The sequence below is a fragment of the Pleurodeles waltl genome, chromosome 7, assembly GCF_031143425.1.
Source record: "Pleurodeles waltl isolate 20211129_DDA chromosome 7, aPleWal1.hap1.20221129, whole genome shotgun sequence".
In the NCBI taxonomy this organism is placed as follows: Eukaryota; Metazoa; Chordata; class Amphibia; order Caudata; family Salamandridae; genus Pleurodeles; species Pleurodeles waltl.
In genome coordinates, this window is record NC_090446.1 from 528,340,407 (window position 1) to 528,359,306 (window position 18,900).

The 18,900-nt window shown below is 47.0% G+C and overlaps 1 protein-coding gene across 1 annotated transcript in view; it reads left to right on the forward strand.

Moving 5' to 3' along the window:
* The window catches only part of LOC138246908 (transmembrane protease serine 9-like), a 189,840-nt gene extending 188,920 nt beyond the window's left edge, over positions 1 to 920 (forward strand). The window contains exons 19-20 of the mRNA XM_069201654.1: positions 578 to 747; positions 819 to 920. Of these exons, the coding sequence (XP_069057755.1) occupies positions 578 to 747; positions 819 to 920 (272 nt within the window). The remainder of the gene's footprint in view (positions 1 to 577; positions 748 to 818) is intronic.
* The last annotated feature ends 17,980 nt before the right edge of the window (positions 921 to 18,900 follow it).

The window sequence follows — 18,900 nt, forward strand, 5'->3', positions numbered from 1 at the left end:
CATGCACATACTTAGGCTCGGGAGGGTTAGGGGGGCATTTAGACCCCGTGGGCGCTGTACTTCATTCTTCCAGGGCAGAGAAGAGATGTACTTCGCTGCCCTACATCCTGACATATTTAGAGCTCTCCACCTGCGTGGTGGAAATCTCTGTGGCTTCAGAGGATCTTCCCCTGTGGCAGCTCCTCCGAAGGCACTGAAAGTTTGCCGCTACGTTTCAGGAAGCCTCTGAGCCGACTTTTTTGTTTCTCAAAAACAAACTCTGAGAACAGGAGTCTGGTTTTGTAAAACAAAAAACGAATGACCCTGACAGCCCATAAGTTTTCTTGCATGCTGGGGGTGATTTTGTATTTTGTTTCTGTAGAGACATGAAGTAGACAGCAAATGCATCTAACTACGAGCAAAGGGGCTGACCCAAAGCCCACTCTGAGTAAGTGTAATGTATTGGAAACAATAGGTCTCCAACAGAAAACCAATCTGTCTATAGCCAAGTCCTAAAAAGAACTGACATAAAATGGAAGGTATAAAAATGATAATAACATTCAGGTCTGATGAAAAGAATGATATTTAACCTTTGCAGTGAGCCTGTCATCACCACAGACTCTGCAGGAGGTGCAGCTCCCCATCATCGACCCGACAACCTGTGACAACATGTACCACACAGGCTCAGGGGTGAGCCAACAGTACCAGTTCATCAAGTACGACATGATCTGCGCTGGGTATCCGCAAGGGCAAAGGGACTCATGCCAGGTAAGACACCAGCAAAGAGAGCAGTGCACAGTCTAGGTAACTACAATTTTCAAATTTGAATACAACAAAAGGGTGTGGCACGTGAACTAACTGCTGAAGAGGGAGCAATGCAGTATATCCAGGCTCAGCATCACTCCCATGTTGAGGACTGTGGAGATGTCAACAAACATTAATAGAAAAAAACGAGGATGACTCTAAGGCAGGGTGTTGAAGAAGGGAAAAGAAAAGAGGCAGAGTTGTGAGGCCATATGCAAAGCATTGCACTTGATAGTTCGATTATTGGGATTTCTTCTGGTGAACCCTACGGCTGACTTATCATGGCAGTTCACCAGGTATAGTATTTTGAATGAAGCTACCACCTGGACACAGATCTATGACTTTGGCTGTAAGTTCTCAAAGGTTCTTTCAAAGGGGAGATGTGACCTTTTAGTTACATTTCTGACTAAGGAACCCACAGCGTAAATTCTGGCCCCACCATCTTCTAATAGGGTAATCTGTGTCAGTTCTTCATTAGTTCCCTTACCTGTCTAAAACCTGTGATTTCTCACATACAATTCACTCCAGGACTGCACACTTTAATAACTGGGCAATTCTAGGTCTCGACTTTTGTCAGCTTTTAGACGTGTATTTGCAAAAGATGTTTTGTACATAGCAGAAACGTACAGGGATCAGAAAGCCCGCCTACTGCTTTCCATTGGTTGGCTTTACTTTGACTCTCATTGGCTTGCTTCTTTGCGTCTTATTCGATGTTTTGCCTTCCTTCTCTTGTGTCTGTTTATCTTTTGGAATGTGGGCTCTTTACCATCCTTTTGACTTGTTGACTTGCATCCCTCCACTACGCAGATTTATCAGTGGCGGCTGGTGGAACTTGAAAGGGGTGGGGGCGCCTCTTCTATGGTTTTAACACCTGGGAGATTTTCACTTTAGTGCATCAGTTTATATCACTGTAGTGAGAGGCATTTATTAAAACTGTTAATAAATGCCTTTCACTATAGAGATATTAACAGATGTACTTAAGTGCAGCGCTCCTGCGTGTCAAAAGCGTACAAGAGACTAAAGCACTTTTGTTCAGGATGCATGCATCCAGAACTCACAGCTTTAAAAGCGCTCTCTTGTATGCTTTTCACATGCAGGGGCATTTCACATTAGTACTCAGTCTATGAATTATATTGAGAGGTATTTATTATAACTGTTGATAAATACCTTTCAATATAGTGATTTACTAAAGTGAAATCCTCCTGCATGTTAAAAGCATACAAGAGACTAGAGCACTTTTAAACATGTTACTTCAGGATGCACACATCCTGAGCTCACATATTTAAAAGTGCGCTGTTGTATGGTTTTAACATGCCTGCGTATTTTACTTTAAATACATCAGTTTATATCGCTATAATGAGGGACACTAATTAACAGTTTTAATAGATGCCACTCAATATAGTGAGTGAAATAAGCTAATGTACTAAAGTGAAATGACCTGTGAGATAAAAGCACACAAAAGGAACACTTTTAAATACATGAGCTCCAGATGTGTGCTCTGCTGTGCCAGCCTGCGGTTTGTTTTTATTGTTTCTAAAACAGTAACAAGTATTTACAATGCAATGGGTCTCGCATTTGCTCGAGTTAGAGCTATTAGCGTTGTAAATTCTTAACTGGACTTTTTTTGTCACATAAATTAAAAATGAAAAGTGAAACAGTTGACATAAGTGAGCCAATTCAAAGCGCCATGGCTGGCATGAGCATGAACATGAAGGAGAGACACAAAAGGAAAAATAAGTTTGCTTGCAATCAGAGTATAGGCACTTCTTCAATTATCCATGTAACAGATGGGCAATGCTCTGGCGTCCTCTAGTGGCAGTCGCAGCTGACATTTAGGCAATTACTTTTTTTATTTTTTATTGAAGGACTCAATTACATGTCATGTGTTTTCCAGCTCTTTCCTTCAAGTGCTGCTTCCTCCCAAATACCCCTGTCTTTCCCCAATCCCCCCATGTACTCACTCTCATGTGCTGTTTTCCCTGTCTGATACCGCTGCCCAGCACATGCACTCTGTGTTGCTTTCTTCTCTCAACACCCAGGCTTTTAAAATGTTGATCTATTCCCTCACCAAAGGCCTAAGCCTGTCTGTTGCTCCTCCGGACCACAAATGCCTTTGCGCCCCCGGCTGTCTGTCCCCACCTTTTCCTTATTTGCTTCTCTACTCCCTAGTAGCCTTAAAATACTTCTTTTACATTTGTTGGTGGTCTGAAAGCTCGAATTTGCTGCCAGCCCCATCCGATTTCAAAAATGCACTCTTCTGCATTTCTTGAGTGCCATTCACCATCTTTGATCGGTAAGTAAAAAAATATAAAATGGTGCCCACGTCTTTCAGTAAGTGCGCATATGCAGGGTGATGCATGTGCATATACGTCATCACATATGCGCTCACCTAATGAATGATGCGGCCGTCTGATGGCATGGTTGCGTCATCATATCTTTTTTCTTTTTTTTCTGTACAGCACCAGCAATTTTGCGATGCTGCACAGCATTGGAAAATCCAATAGGTCACAAGGGAAAAATCTGTTGACTTTGCCCACGCGTGTTACTTTTAAAATAACATTTGTTGTAGTTTCCTGAACTTGGCTAGGAATTTGTTCTAGCTAGCTAGAAAGGGTGTTCGATAGTGAGGGACCTCTCATAAAGAATGCCCTGGTTTTCAGAAAGGAGTACTTGAATCTGATCTGGGGCTCTTCAGGTGTGAAGAGTGCATCCTTTTTTTCTCGTAGTGTTTCTGTTGTGGTGTGAGGGGTTCAAAGCTATGTTTTTGTGTGAGGTGGTGCTCTATTGTTGCCTCATTTTGCAAAAACACTGTTTGTGTGAAGTTGAAGCTGCATCTACTAGATTTGTAGCATGAGATATGATGGGTGAAGTGCCATTCCAGACATACTTTCATACTACATGGCACTTCATCTTATTGTCTTCAATGAGTGGTGGGTCAGCAGTGCAGATGATGCTGCCTTCCCCACTGAATGATGGGAAATGCAGGGGACCTCCTCCTGCACCTGTTGTATTGGAGAGCACCATTGGTACAACCCCCAGCAGCCACTCAGGTGACACTCCAGGCATGGCGGGACTCCAATGGAGCCCTTCGTCGGAGGGGATGATTGACACAAAAAGACTGGCATAGTATGGAACTCGATTGTCACAAGTTTTGGCACTAGAAGGTTTCAGATCCTGGGACGTTTGTCGATATCACAAAACTGGGAGGCGTCATGTCAGGGTCCAATATGAAATAATTTCAGTAAGTACAAGTGGAATACAACCTACACCGTTCACAATTCTTCCTGTATCTGCTATCGAGACACGCCCTGACCCCATATATTAGAGGGTGCACAGACATACCGGAATATAAGGCCCCTGGAGGCCAACATACTTATAGAAGAGCTAAATGAACAGAACGTCTCCCAAAGTCTCCCAAAATGTACCTAATATTAATGAGCAATACCCCTGACACACTTAATCGGCTGAGACAGGCCTGGATTAGCAACCTAGGGCAACTGACAGATGATAACTGGACAGAGGCCTGCACCTCCCTAAGAGAAGCAGCGATTGCCTCACAGATAAGCCTCATACAAAGGAAGTATCTACACAGGGTTTACTACAACCATGAGAGGCTGTGGCAGATGGGGACCGTTAAGCACTGACTTACCTGAGATGTCAGTCGGAAAGGGGGGACTTCCTTCACATGACCTAGGAGTGCACCAGACTAGATTGACCCCGTTTTGAAAAGGGTGCGGGAGTGCTGGGGAAAGTGTTGGGATGGGTGCTGTCCTGGGATCCCAAGTTGGTTCTCCACACCACAGAAGAGCTAGAGGCTGACAGGTATTGTACTGCTCTGTTGCGGCTGGGGCTGGTAATAGTGAAAAGAGCCATTGTGATGGCCTGGAAGGCTGGTGATCCCCCACCACTGCTAGAACAGTGAAAACAGCGGCTGGATTGCAGCATGAGTTTGGAAATTCCTATATATAAGGCCAGATGTTGTGCCCTTTAACACTATAAAATATGGGGCTCATAGTGCAAGTATCGGAGCATCACACTGCAGAGACCAAAGAAACCTGGTTGCTCTCTGGAGTAGGAGATTCGGTCCTATGGTGAAAGAGCTGAATGGAAATTTCAAAGGTTAGGAATGAGGACAATGGGGTCTGGGCGTCTGCTGCGGGGAGGGTCTGAATATGGACTTGTTTTATGCAAACTTTCACTTCCATGTAATAGGGGAACTCGGATTGTCGTGTCATTGATGTTCTTTGCGATCTTTAATGTGCGATGGTGTATAGTTAAGACAACACTCAATACATTTCGTCATAACAAAAGATTTGTAACACGAAAGGTAGCTCTGCTCTTTAAGGTCTGAGTCTGTGGGGTCAGTAAAACCTAAGTGATAGGTCTCCTCCCAAACCTTGACCAGTCACATCTGTCCTAAGGGTAGCTCTCCTGTGCTAGATCTGAGGGAGCGTCTAAAGTATGTTAATTTAAGGATTAGCTCTGCTGTCGAAGGAGTAAATAAGTAAAATTATCATCTGGGGTTTCGAAATGGAATTCCTGAATAAACGTACTAATGTTTTACACATCTAAATTACACACAACCTAAATGTGGAAAACTGAGAGCTACAGTTTAATAGTTGGTGCCACACTCAGTGCGCCCCTTTCTACATGGTGCTGCCTTGTTATTTCACATCCCTTGGGGCCTGATTTAAAAAAGTGGATCTGCATCCAATGCAGCGCCAGTTTTCTTGCACCTCTTAGCGCCCCCCTACCGCCACCATGTGTGCGCCATATTTAATATATTGTGAACCATGGCACAGGGTAGGGGCAATAGCATCGACATTTTTGATGCTATTGATGCACTGTGTAGGATTAGTGACAAAATGCTGGCGTTAATCCTGCACAGTACATAGGGGCCCATTGAAAGCAATGGTGTGCCCCCTTTTAATGCCTGCTAAGTGGAGGCGTTAAAAGTGGCTGCAAAAAAATGACACAGTGGAATCTCTTACATTCCACTGCGCCATTTTTGCGGTCCCCCTAACGAGGGAATGCCCCCCTTGCATACATTATGCGTGGCGCAAGCATAATGTGGCGCAAGGGGTTGCAAAGTGGCGTTATGTATGCATTGTGCCACTTTGTAAATACGGTGCATCGATTTTGGGTTCGGGCCACATTAGTGTAAAAATGTTTTCACTTATATGGCGCAAGGAGGCAATAGGCCCGCTTAGATCTGGGCCTTGGTATTTTATTAAAGTAGTGCACATCAAAAGCAAGCGTTTAAAGCCTATGCTAAATTTCACAGTTTTTATCTACAAGGCTTTTTTTGTCACTGTAGGTTTTTGTGTTATTTGGACGGTCAGTGTATTTTTTAATGAACACTGCGACATTAAGTCCCCATCGGATCAGGCTTCCAGAATTCCCTGGGGATGCTTTCTAGCTGGTCTCGACGGGTTTGTTTTTTTCCGATTCCAACATAGATTACATGAGAATGTTCTGATTTTTTATCTTCTGAAAAAAAATCTTTAAGTTTAAAGACACATATATTAGTGCAGCAGCAAAATAGGGTAATGCCGCCAGATGTAAACGTATGTTTACATCTGGCTCTCAGTTGAGCAATTACACAATCTCTGCAAACTGTCTTGTTACATGTTACAGTATATAAAAAACTCTTAAAATACCGCATACTGACATAATCCTTTAAATGAAGGGGTATGGATGGGGTCAGTTGGAGGACAATTAAGCAGTAGGTAGGTGGCCTTCTATAGTGACACCGAGAGAGAATACTGGATTGCAGCAGTGGTACCCCTTGACCAACAGGGGGTTGGGCGGGAGAGGGCAAAATAGTACTTTGCTTATGGCAACACCAAACCTGTCACCTATCTTCTATATTGCTCTTATTTTTAATCATACCCTATATGAGGTCTCACAGATAAGTCCAAACCAAGTCCAAGGTGTATGAAAATGTCAAACTCCGATAGCTCATTAAAACAATAGTTCCTTTATTCATGAATCATTTGGTGAAAACATATATGGCGCAATTGCTAAATAGCTTCATAACCAAAAACAGCCAACACGTGTTTCGAGATACTCCTCATTGTCAAGGCAGTCAGTAATGGTGATTTTGAATTCGTGTCCTCCAAAATTAACCAAGTTGTACTTAGTTTCTTTCATCCACCACAAACGGTATCAGGAGAATGTGTGCTCCATTTCACAACTTTGGCTTTCCGGTGGCAGTTAACTGAAGGAAGGAATTATTGAGACCTCCTACAGAGTTTGGTTGATATTGGAAACACCAGTGGGTTTGGTGTTGGAGGTAGAGGCACTGGGCAGAGTTTAATCAATCCTCAAACTTGAAGTTTAGTTTTTATTGTTAATTGGCATTCCCAAAGGGTAAAGATGGACCAGGAGTTGGAAAAAAGAGAGGCAGGCTGGTAATTACCACCAGTGCTTAATTTGTAAATAAAAACGTGCCGGTGCCCAAAGCCTTCCTCTGAAACACGCGGCTGCTGCAATTAAATGTGGGAACACGGAATACTGAGGCAGCAGAATCAAGAAGCCATCTCGTCGGGCCTCTTCAATCTATCTAACGCCACTCCCTGCCCCTTCAGCTCACTCTAGAAGCTTTCTACTTTCTCCCTTTGTAGAGTTTATTTGTTTTTCTCTTCCTTCGTCTTTCCCATATGTGTCTTTTGCTCACAGCAAGTGCTGGGGGCAGAAGAATAAGACCCGGCCCTCAAAAATAAGTGCCGGTGCTCAGCACCGGAAACAACAAGCACAAATTAAGCACTGATTACCACTACATAATGTGAATTAACCTGACAAGATATTGCTGAGACAGAGTTCGGTTGAGTTTTATTGATATTTGCCTAGAGCTTTCCTACGCCTAGCTAGTTCTAAAGCGCTTTCAGGGTAGTGGAGTATGTTGCTAAACCAACTGTATCATTTACGAAGAACTTCATATGCCATAGAAGAGTTTGGAGCACTCTGGTTTGCTCGAGTTCCTGGGTGCCCTTAGGAGTCCTAGTTGAAAGGGTGATGGTTGTAGTTAGCTCCATGCTGGACACCTTGGGTGAGGTGCTTGAGGTTTGAGGACATGCAATAAGCATGGTGCGAAAAAATGTTGGTGCGCATAAGAATTAGTGTGATGCAGAGTGAGTGAGAATATATGCATTATGCATGCTGGTACTTCCCACCATTAGGAGTGGACTGCTTCATAGGTAGAGGGTCATACAAATATATATTACATCAACCCCTCCCAGGAGCAATGGAAGTTTAGTAAACTGTAAGCAGAGATAAGCCATCAAAGAAGTACAAAATGGAGCCTGTTAGGAGGAGAAACGTTTATACTGAGCACTGCTAATTCACCAGGGTTGCTATACAGCATCCACCTGGGAGTGACAGTGCCTTAACCCACTGATGTCCTGATGAGCCATCGCAGGACATTCTGTTGTGTTCACCCCCAAGGGGATAGAAGCCATATTCCTAGTGGCACGCTTGTTAAGCTACCGTATCCTGCTATATGGAGAACACCCAGAAGCAAACAAGGCCCTCACACTGGTGGTACATTAAAGCATTTCCAACTTGTAAGAAATTGGATTACTAATTGGATTGGGTGACTATCCTCATCAAGGAACAATCCCAACCCTTGTCAGCGTGAACCCGTAAAGTTAATAAATTAATCTGAGCTCAACCGCCTTTAGCTATTGCACAGAGAAGACATGCCTAACTTAGTAAATTGTGTAAAGTATTCATGCAGTACCAAAACAGTAACAATCTCAAAATGTAAGAGCATAACATCCCAAAACGAATTAGACAGAGTCAAACTAAATAATCAGAATGACACCTGGGGAGGTGAGCATTAGGCACAAGGTGGGACTGTCGCTTTGACCAAGTAACTGCTTTTACTGCTCTTTACAATGCGCAACAGAAGAGTCCATTTGGTCAGTCTAATATTCTGCATATATGTTTGTAGTCACAAGCACACACACCCTCCTGGAGGATCTATGATATGAGAGCATAGACACTAAAAAGTAGGTCACACATGCACCACATGTGCGTTTTAGAGGTGCTTCACGCGTTTATGTGTGTTTACATGTTTTTCCAAGTGTAGTATGCCCTGTATTTATCTATTTTATGGGATTTAGGAGTACCACACCATACCACAGAGCATTCAATGTTACTCATAGAGCCTTTACTAGTGGTAGTCAATCAAAGAGTGACATTAGGGAGTCCACCTTGGTCCTGAAGAGGAGTCTGGGGGTTATACTCCGAAACATGTAGACCGACCAGGAGGTAAGGTACATTATATACCCTACCTCCGATGCCCCTTTTCAACCATACCGCCTCTGTGAGACATATTAAATTAGTAGTACCACCCACAGGCAGGTATTTTTAACTTACCTAAGACCCCACCACCCCTATCCCTCTCAAAATTCATATTGATGAAACTATAACAGTGCTTCCACGTATTCCGCCAGTCGGAGCACGCCCTGTTCCGCAGTGGAACAGGAGGAAATCCAATGATGAAGAATGTCACCAAGGGGAAACCCTGATGGGTGAGGGTTTTTCACACAATAGTAATCTTTCTCTTTCTCTTGTCCACCCTGTGAAATCTCTTTGGGCTGGGCCTTTTTGGATTGTTAGATGGGCTATAAGGAGGACAGACTTAGCCCTACAAAAATCTCCTTCTCCCTTTTTGTTATCGCCAACTTTTAGGGTAGCCACCTGGGTGCATGTCATGTTAAATCTGACTGCAGATTCAGTTCAGGTTTAATGAGACAAGTTATTTGATTCCAGGCATGACCTACTTCAGTGGGGCCATAATGGAGTTGGAGACCTCGGGATGCCTAGGTGCCATCCATGCTAGCCTGTGGCCCGCTGACCATACATAGTAGCCTTTAATGGAAAAGGCCACTATAGGGACATATAAGCTTGCATTTATATCCTGCTTACTGGGCTTAATAGCCCTACCTTAGGGGTGACTAGCATATATTAAAAGCAGTGCCTTGACCTTGCCACACATGGTGAGGACAAAGTCGAGTTGGAGACGTTTACTCTTTTCCTGCAGTCAGCATTGAGAGGGAGGTCTGCGGTCATAGGTTTACGTGGGTCACTCAAGGTAGCACAAATAGTGCTTCAGGCCCTGGTGACCTCTTTAACTCCCATGTCCTGGGTATCACTGGTACCATTTACCAGCAACTTATAAGAGGGTTAAAGTCCTTGCCAATTGGGAATACCAATTCACTGTTATCATATGCAGGGAGAGAGCACTGGCACTGAGGCCTGGTTAACAGGTTCTAGTGCACTTTCAGAGTCATAACAGTCAGCATTGGGGCAAAAGTTGTGGGAGTGACTATACAAAAAGGCCATTCTCCTACTTGACCCTCCCCCCAGACAAAAGATGATGAGCAACTAACCTCCACCCTGGTAGTTCTCATCATCTAAGTAGAAGAACCTGGAAAGGCCATATGCATTAGCATTGTCACTGCCAGGTCTGTGTTCCACTGTAAAGTTCACACCCAGTAGGGAAATGGACCATCTCAACAATTTGGGGTTCTCTCCTCTCATCTGCATCAGCCACCTGAGAGGCCTGTGGTCAGTTTGAACCTTGAAAGGAGTCCCAAATAGGTAGGGTCTTACCTTCTTCAGGGAGCAGTCAGTTTGAACCTTGAAAGGAGTCCCAAACAGGTAAGATCTTACCTTCTCCAGGGACCGAACCACAGCAAAATATTTCCTCACAATGGCACTTCAACACTGCTCTCTAGGGAGGAGTCGCCTGCTGATATACACAACTGGTTGATCTTGGCCCTCATCATTTGTTTGTGACAATACTGCCCAGTCCCATTTTGAGAAGTATCTGTTTGAATAATTAACCCTTTCCCATAGTCTGGTGATTTTAGGACAGGAGCTGAGCATATACCCTCTTTCAGGGTGTGAAAGGCCTTTTAGCATCCTGTGGTCCAGATACCCTTCTTAGGCTGCTTTGTGGAGGTAAGTTCAGCAAGAGGGGCCACAATAGTACCATAACCCTTCATAAACCTCCTATAGTACCCTGTCACACCAAGGAAAGCCCTGACTTGGGTTTTGGAAGCCTTCCAATCCAGGATGGTCTGGATTTTGGGGTGGAGAGGTCTCACTGGTCCTCAACCTACAAGATGTCCCAAGTAAACAACTGAGCGGTGTTCTATCTGGCACTTGCTGGTGTTAATAGTTAGGCCTGCCTGTTGCAGGGCCTGTGGTACTTCTCCTAGGTGGACCAAGTGACCCATCCAGGTGGAACTAAATACAGCAATATCATCCAGATGCACTGCACTAAAGTTCTCCAGAGCTGAAAGGACTCTATTTGCCACCGTTTGAGTGAAGTTTGGGACCAATACCACTGGGCTCGCCCAGGTACTGTCAGAAGGTTCAATCACCGCAAGCTCTAGCATCTTGCTTACTTCAGCTTTGATGCATGTTTTGACTTGATCAAACAGTTTATAAATCTTGTTTTTGATAGGATGTCTGTCACCTGTGTCCACATTATAGACACACCAGGTTGTTTGTCTAGGGGTAAAAAAAAAAGAGCTCAGTAAACTGGCTGAGGACTTGCCAACAGTCAGCCTGCTGTTGTGCAGGAGGGTGTCTGATAAAACAACACCCTCCACTGAACCATATTGTGAGTTCACTGGCTGCAGGTCAGGGAAGGGTTCACTTTCCTCCCCTTGGCATCCCCTGACATCCATCAGTGACTATGAGCATGACCATATCAGCCCTGTCTTGGTGTGGATTTAGGCTATTTACATGGAGAACTCTGTGATGATGACTAGGGGTGCCTAAGTCAACCAGGTTGGAGATCTCCCCTTTCTTTTCCAAGATGGGATAGCTCCCAGGCCACTTGTCCTGGATGGCCATGGGAGCCACAGGCTCCAGCACCCACACCAACTGACCTGTTTTGCACTCCACCAGTGCTGACATTTGGTTATGCCAGAGCTTGACAAGCTCCTAGTTGGCCTCATGGTCTTTGTTCCTTCATCCACTCAGTAATACATGAATATAGGCCCAGTACGTAGTTCATTATGTCCAGCTTGAGTTCTTTGAGAGGCTTCTCCCAACCTTGCCTCACCAAACTTAGGGGACCCCTTACAGGATGGCCAAACAGAAGTTCAAAGGGGCTAAAACCAACCCCCTTCTGAGGCAACTATCTGTATACAAACAAGAAGCAAGGTAACAGGATATTCCATCTCCTTCTGAGTTCATGCCTTTCATGGTTTTGTTGCACCTTTCAACTAAACTATTTGTCTGGGGACGATAGGGGGTGGTGAACTTTTAAGCATGCAGACATGAAATTCGTTCCTCTATCAGAAACCATCTCTTTTGGAAACCTTACTCTGGTGAAGATGCCAAGAAGGGCTTTTGCCATTTCAGTGGCCTGACAGGTGGCATAGGAGTGACAAAACTCCTTCCCTTTCTCAGATATCTGGGCCCAATAAAAATGGGCAATCAGCCTAGTCCCAAGTTTTGGGTTGTCCCATACGTCCTGAGGAGTCTGCAAAATCTACCCAGGTCTGGTGTGGACCTTTCTGGGTGTCCCTAACCTTTTTATTTTTTTTGTAAGTATCTTTTTATTTAACATTTTAGACAGGTGAGAATACAAAAAAAAACAGATACTGACGAAAACTGGCATCTCTGAAAGCAATACACATTAACAAGTACAGTAATTTCTCTTTTCAGGTGTATGCTCATGGAGTGGTAAGGAGATAGAGGGGCAAGAGACTGGGAGAGAGAGTCAGCGGCACGTAGGCAATCTCACACAATACATCATTATAAGCGGGGGCAGGGTATATAAATTCCAAAGCAGAATGTAGCCACCCATACTAACATCACCAGACACCCTGCACCGTGCTTGGCAATATAGGGATCTAGGCTAATCTGATACTTCTGTTACCTTTCCACCCTGGCCTCCCAGACATTTCCTACTAAACTCCAAGAAACACAGTCATATCCCAGTGGGTGCTGATTAACGATATGCACCCATCGTCATCAGTCACCATAAGAGGGCTACAAGAACTGGAGGGCCTCGGAGCAACCAGTGAGGCTTGTCCTCCACTGGCCCGCCACTCTGTCACGGTCCCCTCCTGTAAGGAAATGCCTCCTTGGCATGGTTATCCTCTGACATTTTGCCTTTTCTGATGCTAACTTATGACTTGAAGGTGTGCTGGGACCCTGCTAACCAGACCCCAGCACCAGTGTTCTTATCTAAACTGTACCTTTGTCTCCACAATTGGCACAACCCTGGCACCTAGATAAGTCCCTTGTATCTGGTACCCCTGGTACCAAGGGCCCTGATGCTAGGGAAGGTCTCTAAGGGCTGCAGCATGTCTTATGCCACCCTAGGGACCCCTAACTCAGCACATGCACACTGCGTCACAGCTTGTGTGTGCTGGTGGGGAGAAAATGACTAAGTCGACATGGCACTCCCCTCAGAGTGCCATGCCAACCCCACAGTGCCTGTGGCATAGGTAAGTCACCCCTCTAGCAGGCCTTACAGCCCTAAGACAGGGTGCACTATACCACAGGTGAGGGCTTAAGTGCATGAGCACTATGCCCCTACAGTGTCTAAGCAAAACCTTAGACATTGTAAGTGCAGGGTAGCCATAAGAGTATATGGTCTGGGAGTTTGTCAAACACGAACTCCACAGCACCATAATGGCTACACTGAAAACTGGGAAGTTTTGTATCAAACTTCTCAGCACAATAAATGCACACTCATGCCAGTGTGCAATTTATTGTAAAATACACCCAGAGGGCATCTTAGAGATGCCCCCTGAAAACATACCCGACTTCCAGTGTAGGCTGACTAGTTTTTGCCAGCCTGCCACACAACAGACATGTTGCTGGCCACATGGGGAGAGTGCCTTTGTCACTCTGTGGCCAGGAACAAAGCCTGTACTGGGTGGAGGTGGTTCTCACCTCCCCCTGCAGGAACTGTAACACCTGGCGGTGAGCGTCAAAGGCTCATCCCCTTTGTTACAACGCCACAAGGCATCCCAGCTAGTGGAGATGCCCACCACTCCGGCCACTGCCCCCACTTTTGGCGGCAAGGCTGGAGGAGATAATGAGAAAAACAAGGAGGAGTCACCCACCAGTCAGGACAGCCCCTAAGGTGTCCTGAGCTGAGGTGATCCTTACTTTTAGAAATCCTCCATCTTCTGAATGGAGGATTCCCCCGATAGGATCAGGGATGTGCCCCCATCCCCACAGGGAGGAGCCACAAAGAGGGTGTAGCCACCCTCAAGGACAGTAGCCATTGGCTACTGCCCTCCCAGACCTAAACACACCCCTAAATTCAGTATTTAGGGGCACCCCAGAATCTAGGAAACTAGATTCCTGCAACCTAAAGAAGAAGAAGGACTGCTGACCTGAAGTCCTGGAGTGAAGACGGAGACGACAACTGCTTTGTCCCCAGCCCTACCGGCCTGTCTCCCAACTTCGGAGAAAACTGCAACAGCAACGCATCCAACAGGGACCAGCGACCCCTGAAGCCTCAGAGGACTGCCCTGCACCCAAAGGACCAAGAAACTCCCGTGAACAGCGGCTCTGTTCAACCATCTGCAACTTCCTTGCAACAAAGAAGCAACTTTAAGGACTTCACGTTTCCCGCCGGAAGCGTGAGACTTTCTACTCTGCACCTGACGCCCCTGGCTCGACCTGTGGAAAACCAACACTACAGGGGGGACTCCCCGGCGACTGCGAGCCGTGAGTAGCCAGAGTTGACCCCCCTGAGCCCCCACAGCGACACCTGCAGAGGAAATCCAGAGGCTCCCCCTGACCGCGACTGCCTGTAACAAGGGGCCCGACACCTGGAACCAACACTGCACCCGCAGCCCACAGGACCTGAAGGAACCAAACTCCAGTGCTGGAGCGACCGCCAGGCGACCCTTTGCCTAGCCCAGGTGGTGGCTACCCCGAGAAGCCCCCGTGCCTGCCTGCATCGTTGAAGAGAACCCCGGGTCTCCCCATTGCTTTCAATAGAAAACCTGACGCCTGTTTGCACTCTGCACCCGGCCGCCCATGTGCCGCTGAGGGTGTACTTTCTGTGCCTGCTTGTGTCCCCCCCGGTGCCCTACAAACCCCACCTGGTCTGCCCTCCGAGGACGCGGGTACTTACCTGCTGGCAGACTGGAACCGGGGCACCCCCATTCTCCATTGAAGCCTCTGTGTTTTGGGCACCTCTTTGACCTCTGCACCTAACCGGCCCTGAGCTGCTGGTGTGGTAACTTTGGGGTTGCCTTGAACCCCCATTGCTGGGCTACCTTGGACCCAACTTTGAACCCTGTAAGTGTTTTACTTACCTGTGCACTTAACATTTACTTACCTCCCCCAGGAACTGTTGATTTTTGCAGTGTCCACTTTTAAAATAGCTTATTGCCATTTTTGTCAAAACTGTACATGCTATTGTGATTATTCAAAGTTCCTAGAATACCTGAGTCAAATACCTTTCATTTGAAGTATTACTTGTAAATCTTGAACCTGTGGTTCTTAAAATAAACTGAGAAAATATATTTTTCTATATAAAAACCTATTGAGCTGGACTAAGTCTTTGAGTTTGTGTTCCTCATTTATTGCCTGTGTGTGTACAACAAATGCTTAACACTACCCTCTGATAAGCCTACTGCTGGACCACACTACCACAAAATAGAGCATTAGAATTATCTCTTTTTGCCACTATCTTACCTCTAAGGGGAACCCTTGGACTCTGTGCACACTATTTCTTACTTTGAAATAGTATATACAAAGCCAACTTCCTACACCTCCTATACGGTCAAGTTAATCATCTCATCCCATATACCAAGGTCTCTCTCCACATTGTCATCTGTACGAACCTTGCAGAGGCGTAGCCCCTCCGCAATGGATCATTCTAATTCATTTATCATGGGTTGGGGGAGCAGTCCCTGCCTAATGGATAGCTAGCCTGCATCTGCCCAGCAGCAAGCCCAGGAGCACAAATTTGTACCCCATTTTTCGGCCCACATTAGGGAGAGGCAGGAGACCCAAGAGACAATGTCTGACTGTCTGTTTCAAATTGATCCCTGTTATGCGAGCAACCTAGAACACAACATGTGTCTAACCAGCATCCTGCAGTCCCATGTAACATGTGCAGAACCAGCCAGGGCCACCTGCAGCGTGCACAGGACGCCATGCAGGTAGGATGTATCCGGCTCAGAAGCAGAAGAGTCAGATACACTTTGTGAAGATAATAAAACTGACTAAGCTAAAATATAGCAATACTAGCTGTCTCACGTACCTGAGTCGCTGCTCTCTCCTACTCCCCACCCATTACAAAGTCCCTGGCCCATTATGTACGAGAATAGGTTGTAGTAAGCAACCTATCACCCTTCAGAACTGCATAAACTCTGAGATAAATCCCTTCCGTGGACCTCAATCATATATAAGCTGCAACGCTTTGGACCCCTTTGGTTTGTCTGGGAATCTGGTCCAGATATCACAGACTGTGCGGGAAATGGCCCCCTGTTGCAGAAACTGGCCTGGGCCAACCCCGAATAGGTCCCCAGCCTCAGCCAGTTCAATAAATGTACCATTTTGATACAAAACCTCTGAGTTTCCGCAGTTGCCCTCAATCAAGGTTACTACATTCATGGAGGTCTGGAGACACGTGAAGAGCCTGAGCCACCAAAGTGGGAGCACCTTTGCATAGGATGCATACTTTAGAACATGTGTCACTTCTCACTCCTAGGTCGTAGCAACCTGTGTCACAATAAATGGGGTACCCACAGGGACCCAGCGCCTCCCCACCCCCATCAGGAGCTTTAGGACACCATCCAAAGGCACAGAGCAGTCCAGTAGCCTTTTTTCTCAATGAAGTCCGTCTTCACACCATAATGCAGTGTATTGCAGAAGTCCTGCAAGATAGTATAACTGAAGATCTGGTAGTACCAGACCTCCTTGGTCTTGGTCTAATTTCAGAGTTTCCAGTTTTACTCTACTGCGTTTTGCAGCTGAGACCAGTGACACCAAGAGATTTTCCAGCTGCTGAAACAGAGACTGTGGCAACATACAAAACGAATTCAGCATCACGTATAGGCATCTTGCTAATAAAACCATTTTGCCCAGTGCCACTCGCCCACTCACCTACAGTGGCAGGATCTTCCAAAATTCCACAGATCAGAAAAGGCTGTTCATCGTGCAGCCCATGTGACACTTGGATTTGCAGATAATGAAAATGGCTTGTCTCCCAAGGGAGGTCCATTTCCGTAAGGTCAGATACCGGGCACAAGGCCAACGCCACCATAGGAACCAGTTCTGTTTTATGTTGGTTTATCCGAAGTCCTGACCCCTGCCCAAAATTCGACAGAAGGTGTAGAAGGCATGGAACCGCCACATAGAGGACGGTGTCGTCTGCACACAGAGACACCACATGGTTGGTATCTCCCACCTTTATCCCATTTTCCCAAAGGTTCTCATACAGATAAATTGCCAGGGGCTCCATGGCCATGTCAAAGAGTAGCAGTGACAATGGGCAGCCCTGGGGGTGCACCTTCCAATGTCCAAGACCTCCAAAACCACCCGGCCTGTTGGAACTTGAGCCCTGGGCACTGTATACAACAGCTGGACCCAGGCCATGTACCTTCGTTCGAATCCCATTCTTCTAAGTAGCTCCCACAAATAGGTCCAGGATAAGGTGTCAAAGGCTTTTCCTATGTCTAAAGCCACTAATGCAGCCTCCACCTTTGAGTTCTTAGTAACATGCATAATACTTGAGAGTCTTCTAAGCTTCATATCGGTGCCCCTGCCTGGTATAAAACCACACTGGTCATTGTGAACTAACCATGTGACCACCTGTTGCAGCCGCATGGCCAGGGTCTTAGCCAGCAACTTGACATCCACATTTAGCATCAACAGGGGTCGGTCTGACACTGAATCATCTGGGTCTTTGCCAGGCTTCAATAATATAATAATGAGCGCCTCTCTTAGAGTCTAGCAGCACCCCAATCAAGAGCGCTTCACGGAATGTTTCTAGGGGTTTTGGCAGGAGGCCAGCTGAATATAGCTGGTAGAACTCCACTGGGAGTCTGTCAGGGCCAGGAGACCTTTCCCTAGCCATATCAAGAAGGGCCACTCTTAATTCGTCAAGCTGTATGTCTCCCTCTAAACTATCCATGTCTGCTAGGGACAGGTGGGAAACGTCAGTGCCACTTAAGAATCCCACCAGGTCAGGGGCGTGGCTACGGGCGTCAAGATGGCGGTCGCACTCTGAGAGTGCTCTGGACCCCTCCGTCATCCGACCGAACCCACTACCGTACCTGATCCTGTGTTCCTGTTCGCTGGGTCGTAAAGAATAGCCCAGTGGCCCCTGTCTCCGGTGGATCGAAAACCGGAGCTCCGGGGAGCCTGCACGCTGTCGGGAGGCGGTGCCGCCTCGTAGTGCAAGAGGCGTTAGATACGGGAGCCGCCCGGCGTCCTGTGCCGTGGCGTAGGCTCCTGGACTGGTCGTCCCTGGAGGGGCGTACCGGGGCCACCGGAGCCGCATCCCGGAGCTTCGCACCATTCCGGTGCAGCTGAGGAGCTGCGTGACAGATTGACGCTCGCCTGACCAGCACGGCCGCGCCCGGAGGACTCCGGGGCCGGCCGACCAAGACGGACTCAGCGGGCCCTGGGGTCGGCTCCCTCCGGGGGCTGACTGCCTCCCCCGGGCGTGAGCCACGGGACGCTTGGGCCGCACCCGCAGCAGAGGAGAGAGGGGTTAAGGCGGAACAAGCCGGACCCCCGGCCACATGGAGGCCCACGCATTGGGGGCCGAAATAAACATCGAGGAGGTGCCCGACCCACGGGGTGCCGAAATCTGACTCCTGCAAGAGCCTGAGAGAGGGCACAGAAGGAGTTGGAGGGTTTTTTGCCCCCTCCTCCACCCAGATTCCATCGAAACCAGGAGTGAGTTACCCCCCGTGGCCGGGACTGGGCCTGGATGAAGTGGCCGGACCGAGGCAGCCAAGGGATCTGGTCGACCCACTGTTGAATGGGGAGATGACCGTTCTGCGCTGGCCCTGCGGTGGTGATCTGTGGTTGCGGAGCCGTGGTGCTGTATCGGACAGACCGCGAGGGAGCCTTGGACCTCCGCTGCACGAGCTGGGGGAG